The sequence below is a fragment of the Gallinula chloropus genome (genome assembly GCF_964237585.1).
Source record: "Gallinula chloropus genome assembly, chromosome: 2".
Lineage (NCBI taxonomy): Eukaryota > Metazoa > Chordata > Aves > Gruiformes > Rallidae > Gallinula > Gallinula chloropus.
In genome coordinates this window covers 132,313,983-132,340,160 of record NC_140086.1, presented here as the reverse complement: position 1 = coordinate 132,340,160, position 26,178 = coordinate 132,313,983, and the positions used below count along the sequence as shown (strand labels likewise).

The following is a 26,178-nucleotide window of genomic DNA, read 5'->3' as shown; positions in this document are numbered from 1 at the left end:
GAATTTCTTTTTATCGTATCAGACATACACCTGTTAATGGAAAGTTATTCCTGCTCATCAATAAGCAGGCACACAGAACAGGGAGCTTCCTTGTATCAATAACCTTTAACTATGAGCAAATCTTCTGTTTCCTCAAGGCAAAGAATCAGGTAGCTCTGACACCTGAAGCTACTGGAAACATTTGTCTAAGAAGCAATCAAACCAGCGGGAGCCTGGGGAAAAATAAATACAGCAAATGGACTGGAAATACTTCAGCTGGTGCTTAGAAACTGTACAGTTACAAAGTACTACACTTTGCTAATAAAATAGCCCTAGAACTTGCCAAAAGTTAGCTTCTTGGGGTGTTGGAGTGAATACTAAATATATTGAGGAGAAGGCTATATTATGGATTAAAGCAGTGTTTATACACAGAACTATTTGGAGGCAGGACAGCTCTCTAAGATGACAATTGCTTTTAAGGTCTGCTGGTACACTTTACAGAACACATCTATCACTTTATTTTAAAAACATGGATATTTCAGCGGAAGTGGGCTTTATTTATGTGTGATTTTGTAACTGTACACACCTTTTTAAACAGAGATCAGAAACTCAACCTGACAGGAATGAAAACCAAATCTCAAAGGTATCACTGTACCTAAAACTTCAAGCAGTTATGTAAAAGCTCTTTACAATTCATGTAGTTTGGGTACTTCCTCTGTGTTTGACAGTTCCAGAGAATCCATATTGGATACAAATTGTGCTCTGCTACAATGGCAGTTACTCATTCGAGTTCCCTACCATGTTTACAAACAAGTATTTTTACAAATCAAGTATTTTTCTCCCTGGTACAATTTTGTGAACTTGAAGATGTATCTTTGTTAGTCATGGGCCTAAATAATGCCAACATATAACAGTCATCCTGATTTTACTAGGAATAATTTTCCTCCTAGAAGCTGGTATAGCACCGTGGTTTGGATTTTGGATGAGCACAGTGTTGATAACATGCTGATGTGTTTAGTTGTTGCCAAGCAGTTGAGGATTTAGCAGTTTGTCAGACTGCCCTGCCAGCAAGAAGGCGGGGGTGCCCAAGAAGCTGGGAGGGGACACAGCCAGGACAGCTGACCCAAACTGGCCAAACAGATATTCCATACCATATGATGTCATGATTCGTATATAATTTGGGGGTGGCCAGGAAGTGATGCAACTTGAGAACTAACTGAGCATCAGCTTTGGGTGGTGAGCAACTGTGCTGTGCATCACTTGCTTTGTATATTCTTTTATCATTACTATTATCATAGTCTTCCTTTCCTGTCCTATTAAACTGTCTTTATCTCAACCCACAAGTTTTCCCTTTTTTTTCCTTTTCAGTTCTCTCCCCCATCCCACTGGGGGGGTGGGGGTGGGAGGAGTAGGGGTGGCAACGTGTGAACTAAAGGCTGTGTGGTTGTTTTGGCTAACTTCTGGATTAAACCACAGCATGAGTATATATACCATGTCTCTACATATCATTGCAAGATACTGTGAAAAATGAGAGCACAGGAATAAGAAGACTTTCATCTGAATTTATTAAACTATTACAACATGAAGACATCATGCTTACCAGATGTAGGAGATAATCACAACTCCATAGACTGTGAGAATCTTGCAGTTCATGAAGGTGCCTTCCAAGCACCTTTCCCAAGCCATCATTCAATGTTACCTGCTTTTTCTCAAGCATGAAGGCAAGAAAAAACAAACAATCAGAAACTGTTTGTGAAACACAATTACATTATTTTCATTCTGCTGCTAATTGGCAACATTAACAAATTTATTAATGTGATTTTATGACTATTAAGAGGAAAATAGTGGACTTAGATCCTGTTTTCTGTCCAGGATATTGGAATGGTGACTTTTACCATGTACATAGATTCAGGAGACAGCTGAGAATTAATCCGTGAATTGCCTTTGATGCACTGCTACAGTGTCCAGATGTCATTTGATCCTAGCTTTAGCTACTTTTCAATACATTTAGCTTAGGTACAGTACTGAGTACATGACAATCATTAGGGAGTAAGAGTCGCAGTAGTAGCATAGCATGTAATCAACTCATTCACACAGCTGAGGTCAGTACAGCTTTGATAGACTGAACAGAATTTACAGGATCCCAAAATATCAAATCTGAGAGACAGATGAGTCAGGGTTTTTCTCAGTACACAAGGCATGAAGAAACAGTTTCAGTTCCAGGTAAACAGTAAATATAACTTTTCCCATATTTAGATCAAGATGCATGATCAGTGTTACAATAAATTAAGTTTTGTACAGTTAAGATAATATTAAGAGTTCTGATACTGTGATTGCACTCTTTTCCCCTTTAATCAATGTACACTCAAGCTCTTACATGTATAAACTCCAACTCTTCTTTAGACTTTAGTTTCATTTTGCATTTACATCTAACCATTTGCATGTATTTCATGTTACAGTATGAATTCACTACAGGACATGTACTTGCCATGTCGTATCTTCCTCACATTAACTGAACAACAGTTACTAGACTTTTGGTACTGTCATTACTGGGAATACCTGTGCACCTTGAACTGGTTCCCTGAACCCTCATGGTTGTTTAGGGACCAGCAATGAATACAGACTTTCCAATACCCAAGGAAGTTCACTTGCCCATCTGCACGGCACAGTCCCGCACCATGCAAGCACAGCCTCATGGCCAACACATTAAAAAGACAACATATCACATGTTTATGTCTGAAAACTATTTTGGCAGCCATCACAATAAAAATATGTTTTGATAGTGAAAAGGTCTTTTTTCAGTATCAATAGCTTCTGAAACCAGCCCAGTTAGGGGTTGGTTATGTGGAAATGATTGATACATCCAAACTGCCCTGATAGAAAAATGAGTGAGCATTTAGATATCTGTTGGAGCACTTCTCTATCAGGCCTGTCACATCTGTGGGGGTGATGGTCTTTATTCTCCAGGGGAGCATTCAGATGTCAAGCCAGACTGAGGCAGGATTTGAACAAGCTGCTTCACCCATGTGATGCAGTCTGCTGGGACAATTTTGCTGTAGGCTGCATATGGACTATTCTGCCTTCTTCCTTTACGCTTCCCATTGTGTGACATATATTAGTTTGTATTGAACACAATACGTGAAAAACTACACAATTCAAGCCTCTTCTTTCCCAGGCAGTAGTCCACCCATTCAGGTTTATCACTTGCTTCAAATTGAAAATATGCTGAACTGTTTAAATATTGGGTCAAGGTTATATTGTTTATTGTAAAAACCCCACACTCCCAAATTTCTGTTGCTGAGCTTGTTAGGGTCACTGGGATGTCGTCAGTGCCATCAGCAAGATTAATAGTGTGAGCAAGAGAAGTCATTCAAGTGCCTGAATGCTTCGGGTAGATACCGTGGAGTATTTGAAACATCTGCACGGGGCTTGCAGCTACTGGACCTACAGGAGACCTGCACTCTTCTGGAGCAATCGCTGGAATGCAGGTGGGATATCCTGCTGATCTTTCCTCAGGCTCCCAGGTTTCACCTGATAAACACTGATAAATTATTTCCGTTAACAAGAAGAAAAAGGGAAATATGCATTTAGCTACAGTATTCTGCATTTTCTGCACTCCTTTCCAAGTGAAATTTATTTGCAAACTCAAAAGCAAGTTAACTGTACCAGTTTCTATGTAGCATTCGTGTAACACAGGCAAATTTAAATTTGTCCCAGATAATTCTCTTGTTTTTTGATGGATGTTCTGTAGGTAAGGAGAACTGTACAAGCATGTGAGATGACAAACAGTTCTGTAGTAGGGTCTTCTTTCTTCAGGGGGTTGGATCAGATGACCTCCGGAGATCCCTTCCAACAGAAATTAGTTAATTCAATAAAATGCAGTTTTAAAATAAACCTCCTGTGGAAAAGCCAGGCAGCCCAGAACCTTTGCTGGTAAGTATTTCATGACAAAAGACAGAGAAGAACTGTGCAGGCACCATACCGCCATGGTTGACATCGTATCACTTTAAGAAAGTAGTGAGTGCAACCTCACAATCTTATTTTTCATTGTTAAATATATTTTCTTTTTTCACTAGATAACTCTGCAGTAAAAATGCCTTCCCTTCTCAGGGAGAGGTACTGAAATGCACTCAGTATTAACCCATGGTTGATGAGACGACACAGGTGAGGCCAATATGCAAGTAGTTTTAATTGTATGTGTGAACATGAAAGTAGATTTTACACAAAATATTTGGGATGCTGCATGAAACAAAAATCTGTCTAGTACACCATACAGAGAAATGGGGAAATGGAGAAATCTGTCATTTTAAAAAATTATACAGGACTTGGAAAACAGGAATTGAGTATAAAACCTAAAGAATATCACCTAATTTTTGTCCAAGCGTCACTTACGAGACTGTGATAAAACCCTTCCCACCATGTTTTCCTCTGAGAGGATGGAGAATGTGGGAAGCTGGACTAGAAAGCACCCATGCCCCTACACAGGGGCTCAACGATGTGGACAGAGACCAGTTAGGCTTTAAACCAGGTTTAGCCTGAACTTCACTGCCCAAAGCGAACCTATTATGTTTCCATAATGTGGTCTCCAAAGGATACAGTGACAATTCCCTCTACCCATGGTGTGGGGCTGAAGCATGGACATCCTCAAAGGCGCTAGGAGGCCTCTGAAGTTCTGTGGGGTATGGAAGGTGTTACTCTGGGGGTCAGATGAACTCCTCTACGAATCTGCAGTCCCAGCGGCTTACAAAATTAATACTCTCCTGTTCTGTCCTACCACATTTGTCAGTGCAAACAGATCTGTGCTTTCCCCTATCATCACGTGCTGCTATCACGTTCTGTAAGATCACATTGTCTTCTTGCAGCTGTGTATCCATGTCTAGGCAAATTAAGTATTTTTAGCACAGAAGTATAACAAGAAATTTTTGGAAAAGCATGTATAGCAAGTAAGTCATTATTCTGAATATCCCAAAAGACAAGTGATCATTTATTTATGCACAGCAATCCAGGAATGGGATTAAATAAGTGATAGGTTATGCATTTTGGAAAAGGACACCACAGGGTTAGAGTAAAATGTGGCAGTGGTTCAGCCTGAATAGTCAAATATTCATTTTCTGCCCACTTTAAACCTCGTGCAGATTTTACGTGTCAACTTGCAGATGCAGAAAGAGAAATTTATTGAATTATTCAACAGTCTCTATTTAGGCATCCAACTAAGTCTGTAACTACCAGTTATTAATAGAGACAAGCACCACAAAAAACTGAAACATCCCAAAACAAACCTCAGCCATGAGTATCACCCAACAAGATATTCTCTAGAGGGTGTCTCTCTCTGTCTCTCCCCAGCTTACTGAATTTGCTTGTCATATCATGTTAATTGGACTACTGATAAAACAATTTTATTGTTGAAGTTGCCTTTTTCTTCAATAACCATCTCACCTTGTACAATTCTAAGTGGTAGCTTTCTCTTGTTGATCGCAAACACAGAACTCAATGTAAAATGAATGTAAATACAGATCTGTGTACCAGCTTCTTCTCTGGTACACTTCCCCTTTTTATGCTTTTTAATACCCTACAGATATTTTTAGAAGCTGAAATAAGTGATTAAAGACATTTTTGTTGTCAGTTTTATACTTTTAAGATGTCTAGTCTTTTTCTTGAGGTTTCAATTTGTTTAAAGCTACCTTAGCTGAAATGGAAGCCACCCACACAATTTTTCCATGAAAAGTAGACATTTGCAATATAAAACTTGTACTGTAGTTCCATTCCTCCATCATACACACTACATCTAGTTTCAGTGGTCTGAACAAGCAAAGGCATGCACATAATTAATTCCATGAGGGAAAGCTTATTCATATATTTGCACATACAGCTCTCGCTCTTTGTATATCAGTTGCACATAATTTACAATGAGTATTTCTGCTAACTTGAGTACTCTGTGTAAATTAAATTCTAAATAAAGCTCCAAGTCTCCAGACATACTTTTGATGTAGCTTGATCAAACATCTTCTATTGTCTTACATGCACAGAAGTGTGCTCACACACAGAGCAATGGCTTTTTCCATTTTTCAGCTTGTGCTGTGCAGTAAAATGGTTATAAAAATAACAACATGGCAACAGTTGCTCACACATGTGGATGTCATAAACGTTTGGTGTTACTTTACAATCAAACGTGCTGTCACAGCAGCAGGCCTGGCCCAGGAACCGGGATGGAAGGCAGCAAGGTAGGTGATCTGCAAGTTGCAAACGAGGAATGGATACGGTGTAAATTAGTTGTAAGTTAAGTCACAAGTATTTTCATGATAGGTGACATATATGCATACAGGCACACGACATTCCTGCTTTAAAACCCCACACAAGCCCAAGCCCACAGAGACACAAGCAGCACACTTTTTCAGGACTGCGAGTGAATGCGACCCAGGAGAGCTCCCAGAGGTGAAGCCGGTCCCCTCAATTTCCCTCAGCTGCCGCCATCCCGAGGTCTCCTGCAAGGAAACCCGGACCCACCGCCCCTACCCCCCGGGGAAGCGCCCTTCGCTCGCCATCGACTTCCTTGTCCCGACGCGAAGCCCTGCACGGCCGGAGGCGCAGCTGCAGACTACCTAGCAGAGGCTTGGGCTACCAGTTGGGTATTAAAGGGAGCGCCGGGACAACCACACCCGTCCAGCCTCTGTCACCCCCCGCCGGCCGCCTAGGAACGGGACTCTAAAATGGCGGCGGCCGCCAGCGCCTGCGGGCAGGTGAGTCGCTGAGCGGCTGCCTCGCCTCTCTCCCCGTACCGGCACGCCGCCAGAACCCATGCTCCGCCGCCGCTCTGAACGGCGCCCGCCCCTGGTGCGGCCCCTCACAGCCCGCCCGCCCGCCTCCGCATCGCCCCCGGCCCGGCCCCACAGGCGGGCGGCGCCGGCTTCGCCCCCTCGCTTTGCCGGGCCGGGGGCGCAGAGGCGAGGAGTGAGCCGCGTACCGCACACCCGATGAGGCGCGCTCGGGTTCCCCCGCGGCAACGGAAGGAGCACACCTCCCCCCCCTCGCCGTGGCAGTGTGGCTGAGCCCCGCCACGGCCCGTCCGCCCAGGGGCGGCAGCGGGCGGCTCGGCTTCCCCGAGGCAATCGGCCCCTCTCCCTTAGCCATAGCCTGCCCTTCCTGGGAAGGATTTGGCCGGGAGAAGCCGCACACCTGAACTCCGCGGGAGCGTCTGGGGCCCCTGCAGGGGACGGGGGTGGGGTGATGGAGAGCCGGGGCTGACTGGGAAGGGGGCTCCCGGGGCGCGGAGGAGATAAGACCGCAAATAATGGAGTTAGAGAAAGAGAAAACCCATGGCGCAGTCATCTTGAGCTCGATTGTCGAACCCAGTTCAGTTCAGCAGTAGATGTGCATTCCCCATCGGTATGTCTGGCAGCTGTGCACGTTCTGCAGTCCCAGAGACAGACATCAACACGCCTGGGGTTGTCGCACAGCTGCTTTTCTCTAAATAGAACCTCTCGCTCCATCTGCAAAGAAAAATGTGTCTATTTTTCCCCTACCTGACAGCTGCGGTCGGGCTCACGGCCACAGCGCGTTCCTGGGCAAATGGCCACTGTCCCAACATGAGCTGTGGTGTGCGCTCCGGGTCCCACAAACTCCTTCCTTCCTCTGTTGAGGAAGCGCCCACACGTCCCGCACGTCTGCAAGTGCACCCACAGTTATTCCATGTATATTCAATATGCCCAGAACACCCTGGGGTGATTGTGCAGCCAGTACAGGCCACTGTGCAAGTGCCTGTCAGAGCTTTCAAGCCATTTTAGATGTGTATAGTTGTAACAGTTTTGTGTTTTAAACAATAGTGATTTGAATGATGTTCAGCATAATAACTTGTGTAGTAAACCCATTTTTTCTGATAGACATTTTGCTTCTTATCAACTGTTACTGAGATCCGTAACACAAGGATTCGTTGTGTTTTAAAAATCACAGCACACATCAGTACTCTGAAAATCAAAATTGTGTCTACATTTTTCAACATTAAGTGTGTTAGCGGGGTTTTCTGGGTGCATGACTCTAAAACATTGTCTGTGTAAAGTTGCATAAGATAAAGTGGTCTCTGTATTGCAAGGTAAGCTGTTTTCTTGATCATCAGTACTGACTTGGCTGACCTGAGGGAGAAGCCTGTTCTCCAGTTGCTCACTTCATATCTATGAACTATGATTCTCCACAGGACAAGAAAATTAGTGTAAGTGGGACATAATTGTTGGGAGTATTTTTATCAATTAAAAATAGAGGCTGCTAATTTAATACCTCTTTTTCTCTCTTGGATTAAGCTATAGTTTCTGAGGTGCTGTGATGCATATATTAATTTTGTTGTGCATATTAATTTAGACATTGAATAAGCATATGCTGGAATATAATGAATCTATAATTATGCAGTATATTATGCTGACAAATGTTCTGTATACCGTCAGGCAGTAGAAAACCAGCTGAAAATCTGTGGCTTTAAGAGGAATGTGGATGTCTTAGTATTGTATCTGGCTGGACAGTAAGTAAAATATGGGTTTTTTGTTTGGCTTTTACTTAAAGTGAAGCACAGAGTAAATAGTAACCTTTCATAGTGATTTCTGAAACAGTCTCTGAACATCATTTATATTTGAAATGTCAGTAAATCATATTTATACCTAGTCCATAGATGTGAAGGCAGAAATGGTGGAGAGATACTGACAGACACAGCAGAACTATATTCACAGCGTAGTTGACTGCCTCAGTCCTAGATACACAATCCTTCCCCAGCAACCCAGAATTGCTCGAGGGTCTTTGAGTTCATGGAGTTGTGTATGAACTTCTACCACAGGGAACAGAGGAGTGAGGCTTAATGGGCTGATCTCTGCCTGTTCTAACTGGCTCACAAGGCTGGCTGGAAAGTGTATCAAGGAGGTAAGTGAAAAAACACAGGACCTGCCCGGTCTTAGAACTGCCAAATTTCTGACCTCCCTGAAGAAATCTGTTTTTGCAACAGTAAAACTCATTGGTAGCACCTTTGAAATTACCTGCATCTCTACTTTTAAGAATTGAAGGGAGGGTAGGGCAACATGAAGTAAGTACAGGAGCACTTGTTTGGGGCTGGTAGTGCTGATCAGAGAGCCGATCTTCTCTGCGAGCTTTATGAAAGAGCTTAAGATGTAGGGCAGATGAAGAGAAAAAAAAACATGTTACATGAAGGAAGGCAAAGCTTTCATGAACCTGTGGGTGATCTAGGTTGATAGAGGTGTATATTGTAGGATGAACATGCTGAGAGGCTACCATAGAGAGATGGATGCGTGACAGGACATACTTCAAAGTTTTTGGAAAGCATGCTTTGAATTTCTGGCCAGGGCATAGTTCCAAGTGTTGCATACCTGTCTGCAGCCTCACAACTGCATCTTCTGTTTGTATGCTTGATGCTATATGTAAAAAAACTAATGCAGTTTAATAATTCAGGGCCCAGGTTTTCAAGATCTTTGGGTCCTATGAATGCAATTTTTTTTAAAAAAAAAAAAGTGTTAAGAGATTTCAGTGTTGCCTAGCCTGATTTTAGTGGAGATCAGGTGGTCTTGAAAGTCTGAATGTTCCCATTAGTATCTTTACATTCCTTAGCATATCTCCTGATCTACACCAAGAAAGCACTTGATACTTTGTGAAAACAAAATGTAAAACATAGTTACTGTCAAAATTATTAAAATAAGTTTTCAGAAAGAAGAAAATATACATAAAGTCTAAGGGAGAAGATTAAATAATGAGAAAATTAGAAGCAGCGTAGTTTTAGTTTCTAAACAGTACAAGAAAATGATCATGCATTTGTATAAAATAATTGAGACTCTGTATACAGTCTTAATAGGCACATTTCTGGTTTTAAATACTTAAATGTGTGCCCTCGTTGGCTTTGAAATATATTTTTGGTATGGAATAAGAAGAAACGTTCAAATGTCAGAGAGCCTTCCTCCCATGAAACCGTTTTGAGAAAGATGATGCAAGCTGGCTTCTTTGATGATTGGAGAGAAGTGAATTCCTTTTATTCTGTAAGAATTTATGTAAACCTTGAACCTCAGCCAATCTCAGTATCAAATCGTGCCTCCTTAACTGTTGGTTTGACATGATTTTCTGCTGGCTGAAAAAAGAAAATTAAAAAATAATGATTAAAGTCAATCAAATAAGAGGGAATGAGTTTATAATTTTAAACCACTACTGTTGAAGGGACATGAAAAAAAGTATTTTTGGACACTGAAATCTGTCATCATCCTAGCAAAACTGATTAGCTTAGCAGTAGGTAGGAAAAGAGTGCTGCAGGCCAAAAAGGATCAGTTTGTAAGAGACATGCGAAGTCTGGAAGGCATATAGAAAGGGACAGGCTCCTTTAAAATGTTAGAGGAATTAAGCTCTACCTGGGGCAAATTAAATGCCTTAATACCAGAAAAAAAACCATGGACCACCAGATCAAGGCTTGGAGATAGTCAAGATGTGGCTGTTACTAGAGAGGGAGTAAACTCTGTAAACTTGTAAACTAGGTATAGAACAGAGGGGACAAAGAATATGAAGAAATTTTGTCTTTGCTACCTGAAAAGTAGTTCAGGGTGTGCAGGTAGAACCATACAGAAGAATTAGTTGCTGTGTAAGAGCTGTCCTGTTAACACTCATCTGCTCATCTTTAATTCTTGTAGTAATGTATTTTTCTGCTTACTACAATAGACATGTAAATATGTATTTGCAGGGTTTTTTTTTATGGATTATTTGAGGAAGCCAAACAGTTTAACAAAGCAGCAGCACGGGATAATCTGATTTTCAGAAATAGAGGAGGATAAAAGTAGAGCACCTCAACTTTGTCAGGTTTGCTCTTGACAGATATCTTTTTTCATATACTGTATCAGCAAAAGTGTCCACTCCCCATTTGTCTGTATCAGGAGGGTTCACAGTTGGAAAACAAGCCAACAGCTTTAGGCTGATGATATGAGGTTAATTTTTACCACTCCTGTTAGTTCTTTCTGAAATAGTGGCTCTAGTCTTGCAATAGGTTGAAATCCACAAGGAAAGGTTTATTATATCAGTTAAAATTTGTCATGTAAAGGTCATCTAAAATTATTCCAGTAGAGATCAAGACAATTTATTTTTAAAAGTGAAACATAAGGAGGAGCAATTACTGAAAATTACTCAGCAGCTCACTAATATTCTCTGGTTAGTAGGCTATTTGTTATTTATAGCACACTAGCAAGCCTAAAGTGTGAGATATGCAATTAAACAAAAAAAAACCCCTACCAACACACAGGAGATAGTTTGAGACTCAGTGGATGTGCAGTTTGATTTAAAACCTGACTGCTAATGACTGTGAGTAAACACTGATTTTCACAGAATCAGAATCACAAGGTGGGAAAAGACATTTAAGATCATCAAGTTCAACTGTTCCCGTCCTATGCTAAACCACATCCCTAAGTACCTCATCTGCCCTTTTTCTAAACACATCCAGGGATGGTGACTCAACCACCTCCCTAATATATTTTATTTATATGAGAACAGGAGAGAAAAGGGGTGGAAAAAGGGCAAAAGATTTCACAATATGCGCTAATAAGAAAAATACTGAGAAATGTACATTGACGTGCTCGTTGTCTGTGTGCTGTTGACTTCTCTGGCACTGCAGCTGGAAAATCCACTCTGCACCTTCAAAGCAGTTTTAGCTTTGCATCCTCAGGATGCCAGACTTCTCCTGTGTTCAGAGTGGAAGTTTACAAACTGCAAAGTACATGGGACTCAAACTCCCTGGGAAAATAAACGCTGTTGTGAAAAAAAAAATTCACATAGTTTGTTCCCATTTCTTTACTGCCTGCTGCTTTGTCAACCTGTGAAGTGTGTAGAATGCTTACACTGTCTCTGCCTTCTTTATGTCCATCTCTGCTGTGATTTCTACAAAAGTGGGGCTCTTCAGCCCTTATATAATATTTTAAAAGACTCAACTGCTTAGGAAGTGATTAAGCACCATTAATGTTAAGAATTTGTTACTCTCTTTTTTTTTTCCCCCTCCACCAGAGATCTAAGAAGTATCCCAAGTCTATCACGGTTTCACAGGTTAAGGTACTTGTGGATTAACAACAACAAGGTAATAAGATATTCCTTTAAAGAGCAGAACAATGAATCTGTACTCTCTGATTATTATTTTGTAATTTTTCTAGCACAAAGTATTATATAAGTCAATACATTCTTTTTAATTTCTAGACAAATTTAACTGATTTAAATATGACAGCTTCGAAGAAATCAGAGTATAAACTGATATTTTTTCCTTTAGATTCACATCACATTTTTAAATTTTGTGTTTTTAAGAAGCTGAGGCTTTGTAGTTATACCTTAGCAATAACAAGAAAGATTGAGTGTACTTAGAACTAAGTTATTGGTAAGATTGCCTGATAGCATGCCGATACCTGAAGTCTGGGATAGCGGTTTCCAGTGCAGCTCACCAGAGTGGGCAGCTCATGGAGCAGCCAGAGAGGTGGTATGACTGTAAGGTGTTCTTTTGGGGAAGGAGTAGACTGCAAGGAAAGCATAGCTCTCTTTTTTTATGTCCTTGCAGACATGTATGGCTTATTTCCTGGCAGGCTGGTGGTTGGGATGAGACTCCTTTTTGCTCTCATGCAAACAAGAGTGACATGTGACTCTTTCAGATGTGCTTCTCCCTGTGTGCAGGGAATAGATAGGACTTTATGGTTGAGTTGTTGGGGTGCCTTCTTGCCATTGTGTCACCTAAACTGTTTGATTTAACAGATTTCTAGGGGAGTGTTTAGAGTATGACATTGGGCCACATAAATTTGTCTCATTTCCAATGCACTGTATGGTCCTGAATCAGTTATTCAAACCATGTGCCTTACTGTCTCCATCTGTGCAAATCAAGATTGCAGTATTTATTGCATCCTTTAGGGGTTTTAAGACAATGCTCTGTCAAAATCTCCGGATGCTACAGTTTCCAGCCAAATCTAAGTGCATTGTATCTTACACAAAATCATCTACTTGACAGTAGAGTATCCTGATGTAGAAATTTCCAAATATATAGCCAACTGTTATTAAATGGCTGAACATAATCCAAACATTCACCATTCGCCATTGGTAATTAAAAAGCAAGAAAAGTGATAAGAAGCAAATTTCTAGCCTCCTTTGAAATCTTTTACTGTACAGTCATTTACATGACTTTCCCAGTGGGCTCAAGTTCTTAAAATGCTGGGATTGCTTGCTCAGGTAAATAAGTAGCTCTGTGAGCAGCAGAAAAAATAAATTTACATTCCATGTCACTTAGGAGTGTATGTGTATCTGCTGCCCCAGGCTAACAGCAATTATGTAGCATCTTATGTCGACTTCTTTGAAAGACCTGTGGTTTATCCAGCTATTTTCAAAAAAAGCAAAAGTATGAATACATTAGAAGGTTAAACAAAAATCACATGTACAATAAATTTTCCTCTTGTTTTTCTAAAAGACACTAAAGGATAAGAAGGAATGGCCTAATGACTAAGCAGAATTGATCTTGCTGACCATAAAAGATAAATAAATCTGATTTTTTGTACAGATTTTTGTACAGATCTCACTTTCCTACCTAAGTGGTAACAAAGAGCTTCTACTGCTGTTCTGTGTAAATTGTATGGAAAAGTCATTTTCCATATAACTTGTGTGGAGAAGCCGCACCATGGCTTTCCTTAGGAGAAGCCTCAGCTAAATGCTTTAACACAGGGAGCGTATTTTTTCAAACTCAGATCTGAGATTTTTTTTTTTCTCTCCTTAAAAATGCACCACAATAATTTTATCTCAAAAAACTAAACTTCAGGCGATGCTAAAAACCCCAAATTTGTCAAAGATAGGGAAACACCACTATGTAGGTAAGTTTGGGTTTTACTCTACGCAAGATACAATAATCATTATGACACATAGGATTTTTTCGTTTGTGGAATATTGCTGGTTTCACTGGACCAGGTTTTTCTCACCTCAGGTTTTTCTGAGGTGAAGCAAGACTTAAAGAATGGTATGTTTTGAACTTTAAAGCAACTTTCTTGAGAGGATTTCAGAGAACTTTATGGTAAAACCTCCATCTTATTCACCTCTGTCCAACTTGCAGAGACTGTTAATACACCGAGCCAAGCACATTTGTTTTGAAACCAGTGGGACAGTTCAAGGACTGAAATCGTTCCCCCACTAACAAATTACTTTCCATCACAGAAATCAATGTCAGGAGCAAAAATCTGGGGGGGTGTTCTTGCATTTAACCTGCAGAATAAATACTTTGGCACTGTTAGTACTGCCAGTTCTCAGCGATTCCAGTGGTGAGCCTGGTATCCCATTGCTCACCCTTCACCTTGTGTTGAACTCAAGAAGATGTTAGAACTGAGCTCTTACAAGCAAAGGGATGAGATTTCGTAGGGACTGAAGATAACTCATTATTAGGAATATACCCATTCATACTGTTTTTTCTGTAATTGTAGTAGATTCTGTAAATCTGATTAAATGTCATTTTTAAAAATGTACAATTATGTGTTCCTTGGATCTGCTGGTGAAGAAATAATTTTAAAACTAGATGTTGGGATTATTCCAAGGATGCATTTCAGGAGTATTCTTAAATCAACATATAATTATTACATCCTACAAGGGTGTTCTCACAATAAAACATATTTCAAATACAACTAAACGTAAAAGAAAATGTGAAGACCAGTAATTCAATGACATCTATTTCCAAATTCAAAAATTCAGCTTGTAGTTAAAATAATTAGGTAAGGCTGTACGACATGTATTTATTGTGGAATTTGTATTTCTAATGAAGGTTCAGCTGTCAAAAGAGTCCTTCAAGCAGGAATCTTTAACAGAAATATAAGAAACTACCTATAGTTAAACAGTTTTCAAGAGGCTGTGTTCATACTTCTCCAAAGTTAAGTTTAAACTGACATTTAACAGTTTTCCTAACTCTAATTTCAGATCCAAGATTTAACTTTCTTGAACAAAAACTATTGCTTGACTGAACTCTATCTCAACAATAATGAACTGACAGATATATCAGGTATCAATCTTCCCATTTTAGATTGTTGAGCAGAGACCTATTCTTTCTGTGTAGTGGCATTAAAATTTATAAAAGTGGACAGCAGCAAGTAATGTAATGGTTGAAAGCTCCTGTATATGTGTAACAGTACATGCTAATTATTAGAGATTTAATTGATCTAGAATGCTTGAGTGGCAATAAGGTAATATGTTTATCCCAGTCTAAGGGATGAAATGTCATTCATTTTAATGTGAGGTGATTGTAAAAGATTTTTAATCTTATATGACCATATTTCATATTGAAAATGAAGATGCAAAGCTCTTTTTACATGATGGTTTGCAGTCCTCTTGCTGACCAAATACTCCATAAGCTGTCAGAAGTACCAGTTGAAAGACATTCCTTATATGATGAGCAACTGGTAGCAGTGCTGCGGCTTAACAGGAAAATAAGGGGTGATAAATTAATGTTGTTCCGCTTGTAAGGTGGTCACTAAGGTTCTGCAGTTTCTTCATGATATAGTTGCATTTATAAACAGAAGTTATTTGCAAAGTTGCTACAAAACTGTTTTATTGCACACTTGAATCTGTGTTACACTTCTGTTTCAGTTTTGCTTGCTCTTGTAGCTTAAAGTGGCTGTACCAGACTGGTGAATTTGTGAATGAGGAGGCCAAAGCACAATAAACTCATGTATATGTTAGACATTTTAGATGTTAATATTTTATTTGTCTCTGACCCTATAAAATGTTGTGATAAGAAATTATGTCAATTAGTTTCTGTGAGATTTTGAGAAAAATGCACTTTTGAAAGAAAGACAAGCACCAAAGACAATGCAGAAGGTAACAAAATGTGAGGGAGTATCGTTGGAAGAGAAATGTGGATGAGAAATACTATATAGAACTTGGGAAGTGACTGAGCCTGATGTGGTGTGAGGAGGGGAACACATACTCTGGGTTAGCCACAACCATATTTTGTAGTAACTTTTTGATACATTAGTAATTAATTGGAATTGAACTATTTTCTAGGGACTTCACTATTGCTTGTGAGGCAAGGAGAAGTAGTATTACGGATATAGTGTTGCTTGTGAGGAAAAGGTAAAATTAGGGTAAAAAGAAAAGGAAGATTAATTAATCCAAGATTAGTGGGGTATAGGACAAAGGAAAGGAGGAGGATGCAGTTTATGTTAATTGGAGCACTTGTGATGGGGACAAATGGAAGGAACTGGAATGAAAAAAATTAAGCATATGTTCAAAGGATGTGACTGGAAGGACAAAAGCAATATTGAAATCTCTGATGTATTATTTTTACTAATCTTCTGCAAGGTATTACCAAAAGGCAGGCATAGATAGATAGATAGAAAACCAAAGTCAGTGTACAGCACAGCAACATAATTATCTAATAAAGTCAGTCAAGTATGGTGAGGATAATTAATTATTTTTCATTTTATTTCAGGTGCTCTGAAACATTTACGTGCATTACGGATTCTGTTGCTTCATGACAACCAGTTAAAAGAACTTGGCAAAACAGTGAAGGAATTGAAAGGAATGATAAGCTTGCAGACCCTAAGTAACACCTTGTTTTTGTTTTTCAGAACTTTTAGTGTTTCTTATCAGGATGTTTCTTGTCTGTTTCCGCATCATTTGCCATTAGCTTTTGAAGCTAATTATCAATTTCAACCAAATTTGGCAGAAGAAAGAGATCTCTAAAGACATGAAAATTCCACAGAGAGTACCTCAACTAAGAAAAAACTGCCAAATGAGTTCAGACTTTAACTCTTCTTGGCTGCTGGTTAGCCAGTCTCACTGGATGAGGAGTAGCTTGGAGGCAGTCAAAGTGCTTCCTTTTTGTAAAAGAACATGGGAGTAGGGTGAGATCATCAAGAGGTGAAGGGAGTTGAAAAATGGGTGTTGCTGTGGTTGAGAGTGTGAGTGATAGGTTATAGAACCCAAATTTCTGTCTCATTAATTCTGTTGCTCATAGTACTTTCTGCATCTTTTTGGCAGACTGTGGATTTCGGGAGTCTAAGAATACTTTAGATATTCAGGATAACAATATCTGTTAAGCAGCATGCTTTTTGATATACTGGCTGGAAATGAAAGTAGCATCAGCTCTGAAATTTCAAATTAGATTTTACAAGACACTGTCGGCGCCACTAAGTTACAATGTAAAAATTAGCCTCCAGGGAAAGTGGGATTGTCTGCTATTAACCTATTGAGAGTGAAAGTGTAAGCAGTCTTCTTTCATTGTTCCTAAAACAATGTCATCATAGATCGCACCAAACACTCAGGACTTTGAGAAAACAGGAAAGAAGTTTTGGGGCTTAGTGACACAGTTAGTGGAGGTGAATGTGATCAAGCCATGCCTCCTTATGCATGCCAAAATTTGCATGTCTGGTTGTGGAAAAGGAAAATATGGCTTGAAAAGTACACTTTGAATTGAACTTGAGACTGAGACAAGACTGAAAAACAAAACAAGTGTTTAGGAAGACAACACGCTGGCCAAATTATTGTGATTTTTTTTTTTTTCATTATTTACAAGGCTGAAGAAATAGTCCATTTAAAAATGCAGGTTTTGGAAGTGATTAGGCAAAGTCTGGACAGACATCCTATGTATGAATGGTGCAGTCATTTGCATTTAATGTTTTAGACCTATGTCATGGTTTAACCTGTCTGGTGGCTAAAACAACCATACAGCTGTTCACTTACTCCCCTGCCCTCAGTGGGGTGGGGGAGAGAATTGGAAAGGACAAAAGGGTAAAACTCAGGGGTTGAGATAAAGTCAGTTTAATAAGATAGAAAAGGAAGCTGCTGCTGCTGCTAATAAAAAAATAATAATAATAACAACAACAACAACAAACTAAATTCTGAACAGCACAATTTCTCACCACCCAAAGCTGATGCTCAGCAAGTTCCTGAAGAGCTCTGGCTCCCAGCCAGCCTCCAAGTTACATACTCAGCATGACCTCATATGGTATAGAATATCCCTTTGGCCAGTTTGGGTCAGCTGTCCTGGCTGTCTGCTGTGACTTCTTGTTAACAGGGCGGCATGAAAACCACAGAAAATGAAGTGTTTAAGAGAACCATTTACCCTGATAAAAAATTGTTCTTTAGTTCAAAGCTATGAAAGTAAACACTAATCAGTGGGAGAAACTTAATAACCTTCACTTTACAGTCATTCCTTTTTGACCTTTGCAGCCATGAAAGAATTGTCAGTGTGCGTATTTCAAAGAGATTTCATAATAATGAGTTCTCAAATTAACAGGACTGTATTGGTTTAATAAATGCACTGTCATATTTGAAGTGAATGACAGTAGTAAATGAACAAAATAAATTTTCAAAGTCATGTCCTATATATCATATCATATCATATCATATCATATCATATCATATCATATCATATCATATCATACTGCTATATAATTTGTCTATTTGCAATATTCAGAAATGTGAAATGGGTGCAGGATTTGCACTGTGTGGCTTTGAAAAGGCCTGCAATCATAACTCACCTTAAAAAAAGTAAAGAACTCCTGTGGGAAGGGGAGAGTTCTCCCTGTCGTGAGGTAAGGCTGTGTTATTGCTGGACAATCCCATTGAAACAAACCCACTCTCCAGCCTTCAACAGAGCCCCTGGGTGTGTAATGACCCTTTATTATTTTGTAGCTCCTGGGGACATTAGAACTATTAATATAGAGCAGTCTGATACACTGTGATTGTTCACTTCAGAAGTAGCATCCAGCTGCCAAAATGTTGCATTTCTCTTGCTCGAGGCCCTGCTGTGTTTTTTAGCCCCTGCTCTGGGCTCCATTTGTAGCGGAGCCACTGCCCTTCATCAGGCATTTCGGGAAGACACGTCAGCTTCTGAAGATTTACTGGTAGGGCTTCTCACAACTGCAGCCTCCTGGGAGATGGGAATGGCTTCTTCACGGGCTCACTTTGTGCTCTCTGAATGCAAGATTTTTGTTGTGTACTCAGTAAATTGCCTTAGCTGATTTATTATCCACAGCTGATAAGATCTTGCTGCTAGACCTCAGAAAAGTATTTCTGTGCTTCAGTGTGTTTCCACCACAGTAGTTCCTTTCTGCCCCGTGTGGGTTAGGCACGCTCTTTTCCTACTCTCCAAACAGAGAAAACAGACAAACCTGGGGAGGAAGAAAGCATTATCCCTAATTTGTAGACGTAAAATTGCATGACCTTGACAAGCAAGTAGATAGCAGAGCCAAGAATTGATCCCAGATGTTTTGTAAAATAAGACCATGTTGATCCATACAATGGCTGGATTTATTGTAAGAGCAGGCAGTAGAAAAATTCATATACTCTAAAACAAACCTACAGATCAGAGTCGATGAGGAGGGACATGCTCCAAGTAGCATCCAGATTAAGAAGTACTTAATATCAACCCCAGTTTGTGCCTTGGAAAAATCTCTCTTGGATCTTTGTTCCATTCCACTCCCAAACATACCTGCTTTTAGAGATCTTTTGGAAACATTTTTCTCTCTGGAAAGCTGCCACATTTTCTTGACTCAAGAACACGTTTATCAGATATATGCCTAATATTCTTTCTGATTAACGCTTTGTAGAAGAAATAGCCATTTACTACTTTGCTTGGTAAAATGAAACTTGCTTTTACTGCCACCTTCTGGGTCTCTTGCTATTTCTAGTACAGTGGTTTTAAAAATTTGTTAAAGAATGAAAATATTTTAAGTTCACTGAATACATGAGCAGGCGTTTTCTGGGTAGGAGATACCAGATACCCATTCCAACCGTAATGCCCCCTCAAAATTGCTGCTAAATCCCATCGAGCATTGATCCCTCTTGGGAGTCACGCTTATGCCGTGGAACAGGAAATGGCATCTTGTACTTTACAAATCCGTGTGGAATATTTCCAGACTCTTTTCTTCATCTAGTATCTCTTACTTGCTTTTTTAATATGACTTTCCCCTTCCTAACTGCTAAAATTACATATAACAGCATCTTTTTACCCTGGAGTGAATATTAGCAGCAGCGTCTCCTCAAAAGGAGAATACCAGACCAATGTAGACCATGGCAGAAGTTGTCAAAATAATTAATTTAAGAATTTTTTTCTCTGCTCTGATCTCAAGGCAGCAGCTTCCTGATTACCATCTCAGAAGAATGTTGTTTGTATACGGAAAAAAAATAGCATTATTATAGTTTTTAATTAAAAAAAAACCCCAAACCCAAACAACCACCACCTAACAACACTTGTTTGTTTGTTAGCTGGTCTGGGAACGAGCCAGTATCTATTTTAATCAACCTCAGATATCACTCTCATGAAACAAACTGACCAGGCATGTCAGCTAGGCAAGTAGTCCACATCTGGCAAAGCAACCACGCAGCACGGATCCACAGCTGTCACTGTGCTGCAAAGCTTTGGTTGCTCAGGTACTGTCAACCTGAGTGTGTTTTAGTCAGGTTGCTAAGGGGCTTATGGAGCTTAATGCCTCAATTTAGTGGGACCTGGGCTGTCAGGAACTTGGGCCCTTTTAAACATTTTGCTCAAGTTACTTGAGTTTTCATGTTTGTCATCTGTCAAAACATCAGAAGACTGGGTATTTTAATTTTATGCTGTGTCTGTGAGCTAAAAATGTTGTAAGAGCTAGGAGAAAGCCTTAGGTGTCCTAAAGCACATCTGCTTTTAATAACTCCCTCCCCCTACAAATTTTGTGTCTTACCTTTAAGCTGTCACACCTAAAAGACTACTGTTATTTAAAATAGGCAACACTTAACAGCACACCTGAAAATGAAAAGCAACCACTTGGTGGTTATGTCTGTATGTCATAAAAAAGAGAAAACAAACCTTCAAAGGTTTGGAGAGCATGATGCCACCTCTATTCAGTTCTTGCCTGTGGTATTTTGCATGCTTTGCAAGAAGCCAGTTCTTGCAGTATGTGTTTAGTTGAGTGATTTTGCATATGTATAGAGACTGTGCTTTGCTTACCTAACACAAGGACAATTTGAATTTGATAATATTTTGTACAAAATCTTTGGTGGTTAGTGATTTTTTGTTTTCCTGCCTTGCTAAATTAGTTGGGTTTTCTTTTGCTGGGTTGTTGGGGAGTTTTTTTGTGATGTTGTTTGTTTGTTTTTTCTATATACATTTTTCAGACCTGTTCCATAACCCTCTGGCACAAGACCCAGACTACCGGCTTTATGTGATATACTTCCTTCCTTCAGTACAGCTCCTCGACAGGAAGTGTAAGTAAGGATTGCTTTCTTCTCACAACCCATTGACAGTTGCTTTTAGTTTAATCCATTTGGAAAACTAGGGGTATTCATCTTGCCTTTTCCATGCATTTGTTGATACATCAAAAGTACTAATGAAGAGATACTCATTTTTGCAAGATTTTTCGAGGAAATAGTTTTCCTGGCATAAACAGTTTACCTTGCCAAATGCTTTTGTTTTTCTTTTTACATGGTGTTTTTCTTGTATATTGGTCTATATATTTGGGGGTAAGACAGATAAAAGCCTGTGCTTATAAATATGTAGGTACATTTGTGCTTTCAAACTGGAATGTTCACATGGGTGAACGTGTCTACTTAGATCTGGGTTATATCCTCAGCTATCTACATGCTTCTGTACAGTTTAAATACACGCTTGCACTTTTCTTGATGAGGTACAGACTGACCAAGCCTTCATATATAAATCTTCATAAATCATCAAGAGATATTTCACAGCTTGTCTACTGTAAATTTTATTTGAAAAAACCCCACAAACCCAAACATAAGAATAGCCAGGTGAAAAATCCATCAGTCCATAAACACGCCACAGCAGACCCAGAAAATCAGTTTTGGTGATTCTGTTCTTGATGGTGTTTGGGGAGCTCTATGATTGGCAGGAGGATTGAAAATTACTGGAGAGCACTGAGAAGTGTCGATTCCTACTGCAGCTCTACCTCCTAAGGAAGTAGCGAGGAGAAACGATGTAATGCTGAAAACCTGCTCCCAGGATGAGGATGCAGGACTTGAGCAAGGCAGCCTCAGGACACCTGCAGGTGCTGTCAGGCTGCGTAGCTCTGCCCTGAAGGAAAGCTGGTGTGTCAGGGCTTGATGAGGAGCTGCTGGATCCCACCACGGAACCATTTGCTCACACAGACATTTTGCACTGGTACCTCCTGTTCCTTGTGCTACGTGTGTGTGCAACACGTCTGTCGGGCTGTTTTACTCATGATCTTGACTTGGGAGCACTGACTGAAGCTCAATGTGCTGGAAAATATATGTTGCATTTACAGCTCTAGAAACATTTCCATAAAACTTCCTGGACTTAATCTAAATACAATTATACTGTAATCAGCCCTGGATTAAGACTTGAGGCATTAATTTCTAACAAGCTGTACCTTGGACTTCCTATTTAGTGAACTATTTCTCTAACATTACAAAGCTTCTTCACCATCTGTGGAGCATTACCTCAGCATAGTCCTGGCTGTCTCCTTTACCCAAGACATGTGCTCACACTTCTTTTACCTCCAGGCATGACTACTGCAATTCCTTCCTAATTAGTCCCCTAGACACCATGACTTAAAAACCCCCCTGATTTCAAAATGCTTCTACCAGAGTTAGTTACTTGTTCTGAACCTTTGGCTCTCTTCTGTTCCATGGCTGAAGTACTAGATTAGTCTGCAGTTCATAGAATTGAAGTTAACAGCCCATAGTTGACTTAACAGTCTCAAAGTCTTTGTTTAAAATTTAAAGCTATTTTAATTTATTTTATTTTTTTTTAAAGAAGCTTTTGTTTTGATTGCACTCCTGTAGTTTCATCTGTAGCTGAGCAACGGGAACTGAACTGACCTTGAACCAGGACTGGGTTTTGCTATTCATAGAGAAACTTCCAAATCTTTCCTGACTTCTGCAGTAAATCTCATTTAAGCAGTATGAAAAATGTGTTCTAGTTTTTGTGGTTTAAAACTTCTGATGCTACTCCACCCAAAAGAAAAAACTTTATTTTCCTGGACAGGGCTTCACCCCAAAGCCTTAGGAAGTGTCACTCCAGGTTCCCAGTTTGGAATCGGGATGAAATTATGCAGATTTACTCCGCTGCTGTTGCAAAACTCTGCACAAAAGAAAAAGGGAATCACCTTCTGCATGTAGATAGAAAAGACTGATCTTTTAAGTTGGTAGAAAAAATAATCTTTTCTTTTCTATCCCTTTTACCAGTAGTTACCCAAAGAGAAAGGGAGTCAGCACTTCATCTTTGTAACTGTGCAAGGTTTTTCGTGCAGCAGTCAATAGCGTTTGGAAAGAGAGTAAAGACACCCCTGGGAACTCCAGTGGGATCTAGCAGATGCATTCAACCAGCCAGAAGACTGGTGATGCCCCCAGGTATTTATAATATTGTAAGGAAAAGCATACATTTTTTAGGGGATTTGAATTGGAAAAAGGTTTTATCATTTATCTGATAAAACGTTATTGTTTTTAGTAATGATGTATAAATGCATCAGGAACTCAACCAGATCGCTTCACACAGTAACTAGTAGCAGCAACAGGCAACAACTGAATCCTTCTACTAAGGCTGTTGTGGCAAATAAGTTCTGGTTACTACCTGTAGTTACAGAATTGTCTTTGAAGATAGTTGAACAAATAAAACTCTTTTTTTTTTTCAGTATATGTGTCTTGTGAGTGTTCAGTTTTAATGCTACTTTATTAGGAACCTCTCAGTACACTTCTGGGATGAGCCTCAGTCAGTTGTCAACATCATAGAGTTCTGATGCCCTCTAGTGCTTTTATAAAATAATTTCTTGAAGAAAGAATTTTCTTCAAGTGTTTTAAATGTTCCATATATTGCCTGTTTTGTAAGCAGGGCCCTTTTTATGCTTTCCAAGCTGAAAAAAAAAATATGTTTTATAATACCATATAGCAGACGTTTTAGAGTGTTTAAAACATTCAGATCTGGAAGACAGCATGATCCTGGCACAAGAAAGCAGGTGAATACTGCCTGGAACCTTGTGACTTGTACTGCTTGAAAATCTGGAACAAACCTTGAAATCCCACACAATCTTGTCTGCTTGTTTGATTTTTTAAAGATAAGAGAAACAATGTTGTGCACTGATGACTGAAATGGCAGCATTTTAAACTGTGGTGTAGATGAAGTTTGGAACAGTAATAAAATAACTGATATTTTATTTTAATTTATATATCACAATATTAAATCTGAAAACAGGTTTGGGGAAAAATTATTGTTTAATCATATTCAGTAATTTTATTTTTTTATTTGCTGATAATGATCCAAATAGGCTTACAGTTATCTTTATCTTTACCATGCAATCCTTCACATATATGGGCAGTGGAAATGTGTGTGCTCAATAAAATATAAGAGCTACATAAGCATTAAAAAACCCCAACAGATCTTTGTTTCCACAGGAATTTAATAGAAGATGATCTTGAACATTTCAAATCATCCTCTAGTTTTCAGTTCAAGTGAACACTTAATTTAGGATCAGCCAATCAGAATGCTGTACAGCCATTAATGTCTGTCTTCAACCTTTTCTGTTATAGGTTGTGAATTTGGAAATCACACAAATAAGTAAGTAATTTGTTGTATTATCTCTTTTTCCTTTGCATCTCACAGACATTTACTTAATTTCATCCTCTTGTGACTAAAAATAACCCAACCAGAGAAAACATCCAGTAAATAGGAGCTTTTGAGGAATTTTCTGGTCTTTTGTATTTAATGTAGTTGCAACTTGATGAGACAACCTGCCTGCTGGTGTCTGGAATTTAATAGTGAAAGGTATTACGTGTTTCAAAATGGGTATATAAAATTGCTTTTTATTTACAAGATCAAATTCTGATCACTAGAAAAAGCAAGTATTAGAGAATCAGAGTAGCTTTTCTGTATTGTGGCCTAGAAAAACTTTCTCCTGACCAGTTATTCAACAATAGATACACTCTGGAAAAGTGTTACTGACTTGTAGTATGACTTTTTTAGTCTGTATTTGATGTTACTTTTATTCTGTTTGGTTTCAGAATGATCAAACTAAATGTAGAACTTATCTCTGTTACCTCTGTGAGTCTGGAGTGAAGCAGTATAAAGGTCACACTTTAATGCAGCGACATTTTAGATGTTTTCTTTGTTACAACCTTCAGCCATCAGGCTTGCTTTTACTTTCTAGCTTCACATGTGAAAATATCTGAAATACTAATAAAGAAAATAATAGCAGCCTACATATGATGACATCCTGTAACAATTTGATTTTGTGTAGCTACTCAGAGTGCAGCTTTTTACAATCAAGATAATTGATGTTTAAAAATGAATTCATACCGACTTTCAGCAGAGTTAGCTGTCCCCATTGGTAAGAGGTGATGGGCAGCGTCCTCTCTGTCTTACTACTGTGAATGCTTAGGCTTTGCAAGGCACCTTTTTATGATGAAGTGGAGGTAGTCATACAGTTTCTATTAGGTGTGTGCTACTACAGGTACCTCTTTAAGTGCCAAGTTCTTACAAGATCAGGTTTTAATACTGTATCTGAGGTAAAAGGTTTCGGTCTAACATGAAGCCCTTGTCAGTTCTGCCTTGTTGTGTGTCTGCTGCTTTTCTCTCCCAGACTGCAGCTGTGGCAGGATACCTGAGCTCACGGTGTTCTGGATTTGGCACTTGCAGAAGGCTGTTGGCATGGTGGATAGTTAAAGGAGTTGAAGTAAACATGCATTTGCATTACTGGGTATCATATCATGATGAAACCCTAACATTAGTTTTATCATTCCCATTGAATCAGAGCACTAAAAGCATACAACAATTCTAGTTTTTGTGGGGGAAAACAGTGAAAGCAAAACATTTTGAAGTCCACTGTAGCTGTATTTTAAATCATTCATGGTGTGATTTTTCCCCTTAGAATCCTGTGATTCTAACCTTCTCCCATTTTGTTTTTCTTTCTTAAATTTGTTAACAGAAAGAAGCCTTCCAAAATCTGAACATTTCCCAGTCCTTACTATGAGTGTCATTGTGACTTCTAAGGTCACTTTCTTCGGCATGGGTCCAGTCAGTCAGCTCCAAAGTCATTTGGAGACATTCCGATAACGGGCGTTTGCTTTGCTCTTTTTGCAGAGTCCCGTTTGGGAACCCGGAAGATGCGGGCAAGGACAAGATCTCTGATGGAATTTTCCTCTGTTGACTGGAACAAAGTAGCCACCTGCCAAGAAAGACGGCTTGAAAACAAAGCAGGCAAACCCCTTGAGAAGCTGACAGTCCGATTTAGATGA

General features: G+C 39.4%; 1 protein-coding gene across 1 annotated transcript; it reads left to right on the top strand.

The window, feature by feature from the left end:
- Positions 1–6,686: 6,686 nt before the first annotated feature.
- LRRC72 (leucine rich repeat containing 72) lies at positions 6,687–26,178 on the top strand (the record flags this gene model as incomplete). The annotated part of the gene is given in 10 exon segments (XM_084260243.1): positions 6,687–6,716; positions 8,412–8,485; positions 11,995–12,064; positions 14,911–14,992; positions 16,421–16,534; positions 21,091–21,180; positions 23,137–23,301; positions 24,475–24,502; positions 26,024–26,047; positions 26,049–26,178. Coding segments are annotated over 10 exon segments (807 nt in total).